The sequence below is a fragment of the Oncorhynchus keta genome, chromosome 2, assembly GCF_023373465.1.
Source record: "Oncorhynchus keta strain PuntledgeMale-10-30-2019 chromosome 2, Oket_V2, whole genome shotgun sequence".
Classification (NCBI taxonomy): Eukaryota; Metazoa; Chordata; class Actinopteri; order Salmoniformes; family Salmonidae; genus Oncorhynchus; species Oncorhynchus keta.
In genome coordinates this window covers 60,165,990-60,178,555 of record NC_068422.1, presented here as the reverse complement: position 1 = coordinate 60,178,555, position 12,566 = coordinate 60,165,990, and the positions used below count along the sequence as shown (strand labels likewise).

General features: G+C 44.4%; 1 protein-coding gene across 3 annotated transcripts in view; it reads left to right on the top strand.

The window, feature by feature from the left end:
- The window catches only part of LOC118357940 (diacylglycerol kinase zeta-like), a 144,392-nt gene that overhangs the window by 13,472 nt on the left and 118,354 nt on the right, over positions 1-12,566 (top strand). The window contains exon 1 of one of the 3 annotated variants that reach the window (XM_035735334.2): positions 6,546-6,757. The exons of the other annotated variants lie outside the window; for them this stretch is intronic. Within the exon in view, the coding sequence (XP_035591227.1) occupies positions 6,696-6,757 (62 nt within the window). The 5' untranslated portion in view covers positions 6,546-6,695. Of the gene's footprint in view, positions 1-6,545; positions 6,758-12,566 lie in introns of those variants that run through there. 3 annotated transcript variants of the gene reach the window in all.

Here is a 12,566-nt window from a genome sequence, read left to right as displayed (position 1 = left end):
CTTTGACTGTTGGCACACCGCTGGCTGAAATTCTACTCTGAATGTAGATGTCGTCGAGCAACGTTCAGTGCAGTACATGGCATCTAGTGCAACAGTTAGACCTATAGAATATCAGTGAGTGACAGGAGAGCCCATCTGGTTTGCACTGCTGTCAGTGAACCATGGCAGATGGCTGAGTCATTCTTCCAGGTTCCTTACAATAGAGATGTACGTGTAGTGTCAGACCGCCCTGGCATTTGGGAAAACGTTACTTTAATGTCTCAAATTACGGTCTCTAATAAAATTTTATTTGTTACATGCGCCCGACTACAACAAGTGTAGACCTTACCGTGAAATGCTGACTTTAATCAACAATGCACTTCAAGAAATAGAGTTAATAAAATATTTACTAAATAAACTAAAGTAAAAGAAATATATATTATATATATTTATTATATATATTTATTATTATATATATATATAGTATGAAAAAGTAACACAAGAAATGTACATAACAATAATAAGTCTATATACAGGGGGTGCCGAGTCAATGTGCGGGGGTACAGGTTAGTCGAGGCCCCCGTCCTAAAGATACCTGCTGGTCTGCACTATAAGACCACCTCAGTTTATACTTATACTGTATGACCACCCTATCCCATGCTGCCTGAAATGAAACCAGAAGGGATGATGATGGAGAGAGAAACAGAGAGTGAGCGTGGGCACACTCTCCAACCCCACTGCTGTGTGGGCTTCAGTTTCGACGGCACGACTCTCATTTGGATATAGGTGAGTGGCGAGAGGGGGGGGAGGCCTAGCTGCTGAAGGGAACCCACACACAGAACGCCCATTCTTGGCAGAGGTCCAGGCTTACCACGAGGGGATGTTTCTGTATTGTCAGTATAGGGAGTACACTGTACGGAGAAATAAACACAGAACAGCTGACTTCAGTGAAACAGCCGTAGCATCTCTCTCTCTCTCTCTCTCTCTCTCTGCTCTCCGGATTAGACTACAGTGAATTAATGAAGCATGTTTACCGTGTTGTCTAGGCTGTCCAGCTCAGTTATGTTCTAATGGCAGATGAATGACAAGACTGCTGCTGTAACTGTACTGAAGCGCTGTCTTCGGGTTTTATTGGCTGTGTTTAGCACATTGCGTTGAGAGTAGACAGTTTGTACATGTCTTAGTCATTGTAAGAACCCCAAGGAATATGTGGGAATGTAGCTGCATTATCTACCACCAATCTTTATAGAATACCGGTTGTGTAGGTTTGGCTGGTTGAGAGCGGTTGAGGAAATCTAAAAGACTCGGAACATGAAGCTTTGACCTAATTTTGAGACACGGTTTCATTCTTTTGAACATAAATCAGTCATCATCTCATTTCCCCTCTAGAAAGCGATCAATGAATCACAAATAATTTTTATAAGTTCTTTCTCTTTTTTTTTTCCTAGTGTTTTTCTGCTGGAATAGGAAGTTCCGGGTTGTTCTAGGTAAATGTCCTTTCGGCAGTATGTGAAGCGTTGACATAGGAAGCAGCTGTGGTTCAGCTCCTCGTCAGAAAGCCTCAGGGATATTCTGCTGTATTATTCTGGCTCGGCAGAATTCTCCACTGCTATAGTTTGACCCTCCAAAGTGCAGTCTCGCGTCGTGCATTGCGTATCCCCATTTCTTATTCTGCATGATGTTCTTTCAGCTGCTGTACAGTATACTTACACACCACTTGTAAGGTACCTCTTTTATTTCAGACTTGCGCCAGTGGCGTTCAGTAACGTGTAGTGTCTCTCTGGTCCTCTCTGTCACTGAAAAGGTTGTCACATAACAGCAAGTACCTGTCAGTTGCTATTACTTGTCAGCCTATCTGAGAGACGGATGGAGATGAGGGTGTGACAGGAAGATCTTTGATAAGGAAAAGGAGCAGCGCTCGCTCACCATTTTTAAAAACAAACTTTTATTTAAGCAGCTATTAAAAGCTCAACGTTTCGGCTTTCATCAATGGCCTTCAATGGTGACAGAAAGAGACCACTTTCTAATAGATGTGTGTTAGACCAAAATAATGGAAAGCTACACGCAGCCATGTTTTTAGGACTATGTGTTCTTTTCTTCCATGAACTATGTGGGAAATTGCTAGTCTTTTAGGTGATGGTCTGATTATCAGATTTGTTCCGCTCACAAGGTGGCTTATTCAGTCTGCTGCTTGTTCTGCTTCAGCAGGTCATGGTAACTTGGCAGCAACTGGAATGTAATGAGCTAGGCCTATTGAAAGATTCTGGTATGGCAGAGTAGGTTATTTCTTGCTGATTGGATTGGAATAGTACAAGAGCGCTCGGAATGTTCTAATATGGAACATTGATTAGCAGCATGACCTTATTCAACGAAATCTGGGCCATTTTTTTTTACACACGTGTGCCTTATACAAGACACAAGATGACACATATATGAAGGGACTTACCCTAATCATGAAATTGGTGTGTTGTCCCCCCCCCCACCTTGTCACATCTTAGTGTGGTCCCAGATCTGTTTGGGCTGTCTTGCCAGCACCTATGATCGTTGTCATAAACAAACCTTGTTGGTCCATGGGTGGAGATGATATACAATGCCCTCTAGTGGATATAGTTTGAAAGGCATGAAATGTGCTGAAGTGGCCCTGAAGTGTTAATTTGTTGAGTGACAATGGTCACCTGTGCTTTTAAGCCAGATATGCAAAGTGCATTTAAAAGGATTAGGTTATAAGTACTTCAAGGCCTTTATCTCTTTTTCCCCCCAGACTAAATGAGTCTGTGTATAAATGCACAGGGCCATCAATGAGAGAGGGAGGGAGGGGGAGACATGAAGTGGGGTAGAAAGGGGAGGGAGAGAGTATCTCTTTCATCCGGAGAACATAAGAGACTGAGAGCGGGAACCCTTTGGTCGGCTGAAATTGGCTTACAATTCAGATGAAAGTCTTGGCCAAAACTTACATGTATCATGTCTAGCTAACAAGAGAGACTGAACAGAGAAACAAAATGGAGAGCCATCTTGCGGTACAGGCATCACTCCACCTTCCCTCGTCATCCACTCTCATCTTTGATCATCTACACGTGTGTGTGTGGGTGTGTGCTGCATGTACTAATTAATTAATTTAACAATGTTGGTGGATTTTCTTTCACCCGTAATTCACTTAATCAAAGGGATTCATGCCTTGCCGGTGTTTAAACCAGCCTGCTGGTGGTGTGAGTTTGACTTTCGCGTCCCACGCGCTGCTTCATCAACCCAAAGAGAAGTTATCTCTACTGTACTAAAAGCAGAACCATACAGCCACTCACCTAAAACAGAACACTGTCTCATCTTGAGATGGCACATGGCAGAATATCAGTTCACAGAAGGCGAGCCTGATGTGACTCTGAGGTCAGTGACTCAACAAATAATCTCTCAATTTCCAAATCGCTCTGGCAGCAGGGTGTGAACGCACAGCACAGCTCAGTACAGTCAGAGAGAGAGTCCGAGAGCTCAGGCTGGTTGTTCTTTTTGCAGAAGTGATCTGAGTGGCACTTGGCTCAATGCAGCTATCTCTCTTTGGTCTATGTGACTGCTAACCCATCTCATGGTTCCTCACTTTAGCCTCCTTCAAATTCAGTCAGCATTTCTCAAGGAGCCGGAATGTGAATATCTTTCCGCCCTAGGCTTAACACACTTAAACAGCTGAAGTAGCATAAGGTCTTTGTAACGCACACTCATTAAACTTTTCTGATGATAACGTCTGGCGGTAGAGAGCGTCGAGGTATAAGGGATTATGTTAGTTGCTATGCCGTGGACACTACACCTTACGAAGAGCTACTGTGTTCCATGCTGACATAATATATGACAGACCGTCTGTAATAAACACTGAACAAAAAAATATATAAACGCAACATGTAAAGTGTTGAGCCAATGTTTCATGAGCTGAAATATAAGATCCCAGAAATGTTCCATACCCATAAAAAAAGCTTATTTCTCTCAAATGTTGCGCACACATTTGTTTACTCCCCTGGTAGTGAGCATTCCTACTTTGTCAAGATCCACCTGACCGGGGTGGCATATCAATACGCTGATTACACGGCATGATCATTACACAGGTGCACCTTGTGCTGGGGACAATAAAAGGCCACTCTACAATGCCGCAGATGTTTTGAGGGAGTGTGCAATTGGCATGCTGACGGCAGGAATATCCACCAAAGCTGTTGCCAGACCAATGTCGTTTTACAGAATTTGGCAGTACGTCCACCCAACCTCACATCCACAGGCCACGTGTAACCACACCATCCCAGGATCTCCACATTCGGCTTCTTCACCTGCGTGATCGTCTGAGACCAGCCACCCGGACAGCTGGTGAGACTGTGGTTTTGCACAACCGTCTCAGGGAAGATCACCTGTGTGCCCGTTTCCTCACCAGTTTGGCGTCGTAATCAACTTCTTCAGTGGGCAAATGCTCACCTTCGATGGCCACTGGCACGCTAAAGAAGGTTGCTCTTCATGAATCCCGGTTTCAAATGTACAAGGCAGATGACAGACAGAGTGTATGGCATCGTGTGGGTGAGCGGTTTGCTGATGTCAACATTGTGAACAGAGTGCTCCATAGAGGTGGTGGGGTTATGGTATGGGGAGGCATAAGCTACAGACAACAAACACAATTTCATTTTTATTCATGCCAATTTGAATGGACAGAGATACCGTGACGAGATCCTGAGGCCCATTGTCGTGCCATTCCAGCGCCGCCACCACCTCATGTTTCAGCATGATAATGCAAGGGCCCATGTCGCAAGGATCTGTACACAATTCCTGTAAGCTGAACATGTCCCAGTTCTTCCATGGCCTGCATTCTCACCAGACATGTCACCCATTGAGCATGTTTGGGATGCTCTGGATCAACGTGTATGACGGCGTTCCAGTACCCGCCAATATACAGCAACTTCACACAGCCATTGAAGAGGAGTGGGACAACATTACATAGACCACAATCAACAGCCTGCTCAACTCTATTCGAAAGAGATGTCGCTCTGCATGAGGCAAATGGTACACACCAGATACTGACTGGATTTCTGATCCACGCCTCTACCTTTTTTTAAGGTATCTGTGACCAACAGATGCATATCAGTATTCCCAGTCATGTGATATCCATAGATTAGGGCCTAATGAATTAAATTTATTGAGTTCCTTATATAAACTGTAACTCAGTAAAATCTTTGAAATTGCTGCGTTACATTTTATGTTTTTGTTCAGTGTAGCTATACCCACAATCGTTCAAAACCTAGAGCCAAACTGGTCTGTTTGTCATAACCTCTTTAGCGAACATTGGATATTACTCACGTAACCACGGTTCTATGACCTAAGCGTCGCATTCACTTGACTACGTAAAAATATGTATAAAAAAACAAATACACCACGTGCTGCTTTTAATCTGGTGGCGGGACGGATCCAGCCCGGTGGGCATATTTTGCCCAGGACGGATCTATATGATGATAGGGCATCAGGTTGTCCCTGTCCCTAACTCTGATCTCAGACCTGAAGAGATACGAGATCAGATGGTCACCATGACAGATGTCGGTCTTAGCGTTTTCTTTTTTTATGTTCTGCCTATTTTGTGTCTGTCTGTCTGTCTGTCTGTCTGTCTGTCTATCTGTCTGTCTGTCTGTCTGTCTGTCTGTCTGTCTGTCTGTCTGTCTGTCTGTCTGTCTGTCTGTCTGTCTCACATTCTCTTACTCACGCTGTCTTTTTACAGCAATCACTTTTCACATGTAAGGTAGTGCAGCGGCTCGGTCTGCTCTGCTCCTCGTCTTTCGGCTCACACAGCGCTACACCATCACCCAGGAATGCAAGCTAAATCAAGGAGGCTGGGAGACAAACGGAGATATCTCTCCTCCATCCTCTCACTTCCAACTGTTTTACTGTTGTAATACGTGTGCCAAGCAATAAGTGACATTCAACTAAACTTGTCTGCCCATTAGCTTTTACAATTGCGATACTGTTCAATCCGGGGATACAACTCTGAGGTCAAAAGTTCAGGCATACTGTAACTCAATATATATGACAGGTACTGTACTGTAGGATTCAAGGCCTTCATTTTTAGTTCAACATGCTGTATAACGTTTCTCATTGGCCTCCCCATCAACTATCAAAGATAAACATTGGGGGTAGGGGGAATGTCCTCCAGCTGTCTAAAAATAGCCAGCAACTCAATCAGTTTGGCCATGTTTTATTTTTACCATGTTTTTGGCATGCTCTCCCCTTGCGTGCGTGCGTGCGCTCTCTCTCTCTCTCTCGATCTCTCTCTCTCACTTACACACATTCTCACTCAGTCACTCTCACTCAGTCACTCTCACACTCTCACACTCTCACTCACTCACTCACTCACTCACTCACTCACTCACTCACTCACTCACTCACTCACTCACTCACTCACTCACTCACTCACTCACTCACTCACTCACTCACTCACTCACTCACTCACTCACTCACTCACTCACTCACTGGCTTATGTCACAAGCCATGAGGAAGTCATGAAACAGGAAGTGAGCAGAAGTGGACGGGGGGGGTGTAAGATAGTTCTGAGAGACAGACGGCGCAGTTGTCAGTTGGACTGGAGCTCCGTAACTCGTTGCTAGGTTTGTGTTGGGGGCTGACACAGGAATGCTAGACAGGACAAGGAAGACCGCTCTTTGGTGAGCCGCCGCAAAGGAAGGCAGAGTGGGGACAAAGGACTGGATATGTGGGGTCGCTGGGGGAAGTGGGACGTCCCTCCAACCCCTCCGCTTGCCCTCACTCACAGGTAGTGGTGTGTGCTCCTTTACTTCCCTTTGGTTTTTTGGTCACAAACCACTAATGGCCAGAACGTGGTGTGAAACCCAGACTATGGAAAGATTTCTCTATATTTTGGTTTGATTTGTTCAGTGGGACCTTTGGTTTAGTATGTCTAAGAGTATACTCCGTAAAGCTTTACTTGGGTTACAGATGCTGAACACTAAGATGGCGTGGTGAGATAATGATATAAAAGGAAGTTGAGGCTGTGTCAAACTTAGAAATGTAGTTTTGCAGCCGCTTATAAATAGCTTTGCCATCCACCAGTATGGGATTAATTTATGACCTTAAACAGGGCTGTATAACGTTCCAGAAAGTTGTCCATTATCCTGAGAATTTGACTGGGATGAACTGGGTGAAGACTAATGTCATGCAATGCTAAAGTTGTGCTGTTTTGGGATGTTGCTGATGCTATGACAGTGAGCAATAGTCAAGGGCTGGATGTTTGTTTTGTTCTGGGAAAAGGAGCAGTTTATAGTTCTCATTTGTGCAACATCTGCTATGTGCAACAACTGACTTCTTCTCATTTAGATTGGTTGCACAATTCTCCATAAAAGAAAAAGGTGTATATCGTAACATTCACACTTCCTTCCACTTCCTTATATTATCCCCATTTGTCTTAAGACTTTTCACTCATCTTGCAATGCGCCCACGTTATATTTACTTAGTACAGGAGTGTGGGTCATTGATTCAACCCCTGGGGAGAAATGTAACTCAGTTGCACAACATACCCATGGGGGGGCGCCCTAAACCTCTGCTTGTTTTGTTCTGCATCTCCATCTGCTTATCGGTCTGTCTCGCTTTCTGAGTTTCTGGTTGGTCATGCCGTCATCCATCATTCGTTTTATAACTGCTGTTCTTTTCACTGTATGTCCTTCTGACCCAATGATTGCGTTAACTTAACTAGAGGCAATATAGCGGCAATGCACTGTTTGATACCGTAGGCCTATAGTGTGACGCGTCTCTGTCTATTCCATTCTTGGAATATAAGTTCTAAAGTTCTCTTTGAGCTGTTGTGGATCTTCTATTTATGACAGTTGAAACCAGGCGGTGTGTTGCTGTTTGAATACTAATATTGAATACTAATAATATTGATCCCATTTTGAAGTAAACCCTTCTGATGGAAAGAACTAGGACCAAAACAAAAGCCAATGGAACAATAGCAGGAAACACCTTGCGGTTCAGTTGTAAAAGTGAGTACAACTCCCCCGCTGGTGACATCACTTCCTTCCTGTCAAAGTAGTAGAAAGTGACAACAGGACAGGGAGAGGGGCCATGCTGCTGCTAGTGCCCTAAACTGCCCAGGAATGTGGAATTTTCGGGTGGACCTAAAATAAAATCATGCTTATCTATTTACTTGTTGACAGATCAGACACTTTGCTGTCTGTGGACTCTACACTCCTTATATTTACTGTGGGACCACAATGTAGTAGCAATGCAGTGGCCTGATGACTGTTTTCAAGTGGGATATTCTGATTTGATTTAATCTGCACAGTAAAGGTTGTCTGCTCAGTGCTCAGTATGAGGCCTTCTCCCTCAACCTCACACGTCCTGGGGTGCTCCCCAATAATCTGTCTGCTTCTCTACATTCCTCTGTTCCTCCTCACCTGTGGAGTCCTATCCCAGTCTACCTCTACCCCTCAAATGCTCCCCCCTCTCCTCCTGGGAGGAGCCTCAGCATGAATTACAGCTCTTTTTGGCCCCTTTTAATAGAGCTCGCCAGCTTGTAGTCCTGAAAAATGGAAACGAGTTAGCATTTTCTACCTCTGGTTCGTTGGCCATTACTATGGGGGAAATGAATGGGGTTTTGGGATAAACACCGAAAATAAGGTCTGCGGTTAACACAGGGTTAGGAGATATTTTCTGTTTTGTTCTATGAGATAATATCAGTCAGTTAAAAGGACCTTTATGAATTATGAAGCCTATATGTGCTTTTTTTAAATGACATAAATGCTTAAAATTTCACAACAAATTATGTAAACTGATGACAAAACGTATATGATGTCTTAAGCCTGTGTTTAACACAGATTTTATTTTCTGCAATTATCCCAAAGTCCTATTAATTTCCCCAAAGGCTTTGGCCAACAAGCCATGAGAGTTTTGCCTGCAAAAACAAACCATTACTATTGCTCTCTATGGTCAGCTAATTTAATGACCAACTCACCACTTCTACTGAGATGCCAATCACAGAGCCTTCTATAATCTAAAGGACTGCTGTCTCGTAGTTTGATAGTTCCCAGTTATCGTCGTCATACCTCACAAGCTGTCTTTAATTTTTTTTAATGGAATTCTCAAATATATCAATGTGCATTCGGGAAGTTTTCAGATCCCTTCACTTTTTCCACATTTGTTAGGTTACATCCTTATTCTTAAAAAATAATGATAAAGCAAAAACAGATTTTTATAAATTTTTGCTAATTTATATATTTAAAAAAAACATTGGCATAAGTATTCAGACCCTTTACTCAATACTTTGTTGAAGCGCCTTGAGTCTTCTTGGGTATGACGCTACAAGCTTGGCATGTCTGTATTTGGGGAGTTTCTCCCATTTTTTCCTGCAGATCCTCTCATGCTCTGTCAGGGTGGACAGCTATTTTCAGGTCTCTCAAGAGATGTTCAATTGGGTTCAAGTCAGGGCTCTTGCTGGGCCACTCAAGGACATTCGAAGACTTGCCCAAAGCCAGTCCTGCGTTGTTTTGGCTGTGTGTGCTTAGGGTTGTTGTCCTGTTGGAAGTTGAACCTTTGCCCCAGTCTGAGGTCCTGAGCGCTCTGGAGCAGGTTTTCATCAAGGATCTCTCTGTACTTTGCTCTGTTCATCTTTCCCTCAATCCTAAATAGTCTTCCAGTCCCTACCGTTGAAAAACATCCCCGTAGCATGATGCTGCCACCACCATGCTTCACCGTAGGGATGGTGCCAGGTTTCCTTCAGATGTGATGCTTTACATTCAGGCCAAAGAGTTCAATCTTGGTTTCATCAAACCAGAGAATCTAGTTTCTCATGGTCTGAGAGTCTTTATGTGCCTTTTGGCAAACTCCTAACGGGCTGAAATGCCTTTCACAGAGGCGTGGCTTCTGTCTGGCCGTTCTACCATAAAGGCCTGGTTGGTGGAGTGCTGCAGAGATGGTTCTCCTTCTTGAAGATTCTCCCATTTCCACAGAGGAGCTCTGTCAGAGTGACCATAAGGTTCTTAGTCTAGGAATAGTCTTGGTGGTTCCAAACTTCTTCCATTTAAGAATTATGGAGGCAACTGTGTTCTTGGGGACCTTCAATGCTGCTGAAATAATTTGTTACCATTCCCCAGATCTGTGCCTCGGCACAATCCTGTCTCGGAACTCTACGGACAATTCCTTCAACCTCATGGCTTGGTGTTTGCTCTGACATGCACTGTCAACTGTGGGACCTTATATAGACAGGTGTGCCTTTCCAAATCATGTCCAATCAATTGAATTTACCACAGGTGGACTTCAATCAAGTTGTAGAAACATCCCAAGGATGATCAATGGAAACAGGATGCACCTGAGCTCAATTTCGAGTCTCATAGCAAAGTGTCTGAATACTTATGTAAATAAACATTTGCAAAAGTGTCAACTGTTTTGACTGTCGTTATGGGGTATTGTGTGTTGATTGACGAAGGAAAAATTTAATTTAATCAATTTTAGAATAAGACTGTAACGTAGCAACGTGGGAAAAGTGAAGGGGTCTGAATACTTTCCGAAGGCACTCTATCATAAAATATTGACCAACTATAAAATATTGCTGAGACATTAACCTACGATAATGTTTGTTATAAAGAGACTGCAACACGGATAGAAGACACTTGCTGTTTGAACCACAGAGGATGAAAGGTCTCTCCACAGAAACAGCCCACCCCCATAATGTAATTGGGGCGTGACGTGGCCCCAGATAGCAAGGCAGTCCAGAGCCATCATTATTCACTGAATTAAAAGAGAGACCTTTTCCAGCTCCCCATATCCTGGACCTATCGCTTCCTAATTGATACAGTTAACTGCAGTGTGGTCCATTAGGCTGAGACTGTGCCTGGTGTGGTCCATTAGGCTGAGACTGTGCCTGGTGTGGCCAGTGTAGGGGGTGCATCAGAGTTGGGAGGGGACGATCAGAGCCTCCTAAGCCTGGACCTGCGGCTAATCACTAATCAGTGAGGTTCCTCTTCTCTGGCCCTCGATGGTGCGACTCACATTGACACAAAACTCTCAATTGCACACGTAGTAATAACATCAGCTGTTGTCTTGCTTGGTAGCCAATGTCTGGCTTAGTAACGTGGTAGTTGCTTGAGGTTCTTGTAGGAGTCGTGTATATTTCCTCGCTGTTGTTTTTGTGACTAATAGGTCGTCTGGTGGACTAACTGGAGCCCTGTATCCAGCCCCGTCTGTGTGGCGCTCCCACCTCTCTTCCTCCTCGTGGCATGATGCATTATTGAAGCAGAGGGTGCTCTAAAACCTGGGGATTGATTCGGTTGATTAGAGAGGGGAGCAGGGAGTGTGTGTGTGTGTGTGTGTGTGTGTGTGTGTGTGTGTGTGTGTGTGTGTGTGTGTGTGTGTGTGTGTGTGTGTGTGTGTGTGTGTGTGTGTGTGTGTGTGTGTGTGTGTGTGTGTGTGTGAGAGAGAGAGATTTGGTGTGGTTTTGATCCCCGAGAATGAAGCTGAACGAACACATTCTAGAGGTGCTGAGTCTGTTGAAAGCCCTATTATTTCTTTTACACGGTTTATTTGAAAGATATTCCCATTGAGGACAAATAAATGAATAAACAGGGCTGGGGAGGTCCTATTTTCTGCCCAGCAGACACAGAGGAGCCTGTTTGCGGGGATCCTCTGATGGCGTCAGTCCAGGGTCTCCTTCGCCTGGTCATTTGTTGACTCGTATCCCTGCATGATGGTGGGTGGACACTTTCCTCTGATTATCTCAATTTGCTGCGAATGTAAGAGGAAGATAATCACTATTTGTGTGTGAGAGTCTGTTACTTTTGAGTCTGTTACTCTTGGAGAGTGGGCTAAACAGAGATTACAAAAATAAATGGGGGGGGGTTAAGAGAAGGCGTTGGAGAGAGAGGACTCCAAGCTGAGGTTGTTACTTCATAGATGCCACAGTTGAAATGTTCTGATCAGACAGAGTCAAGTTTGTGCTATAACCGTTATCAGCTGACTCAGGGCTGGATGGGGAACAGCTGAGCACAGCAGTGTTGCCGCATTGCACTCTACAGCGTGCGTTTTAAGCCATACCAAATGGATGGTGTGGGCTTTCTACCCGTCTTTATGTAATGATTGAGTAGGCTGGCAACTGAACATGCTGCAGAGCTTGGTGCCAACGCTGGAAACTCTTATCCACACACAGAAATGTGCGCAATCGACTGGATCACCAAATGGAACATTAGACAACACACACGCATGCAAACACCTCATCCATCTAGATTCTCTACACCCCTGTCTGTGTATCTGGGGACAGTTCTATGGGGCTGTCCCTCAGAGCCAGATTCTGGTGTCACTGTGCTCCTGACTTCACTAATTGTATGTGGCTTTTCTATCTTGTTAACACACGGGAAAAAACACTGTATAGGCTGGGTTTTTGTGAGCCGAAGCAACTTGTCGACTGAACGAGAACAAGCAGGCTGGCTGTGTCGGTGGGAAGCGTCCAGCACAATACTCACCCTTCCACACTGACAGGCAAGCAGGCACAGGGAGTTTGCCGTACTCCCTCACCACACAGGGCTTATGGAGGAGTGTCAGGGGCTCTCCTTCTCCTTATCCCTCATGTATTTCTAATG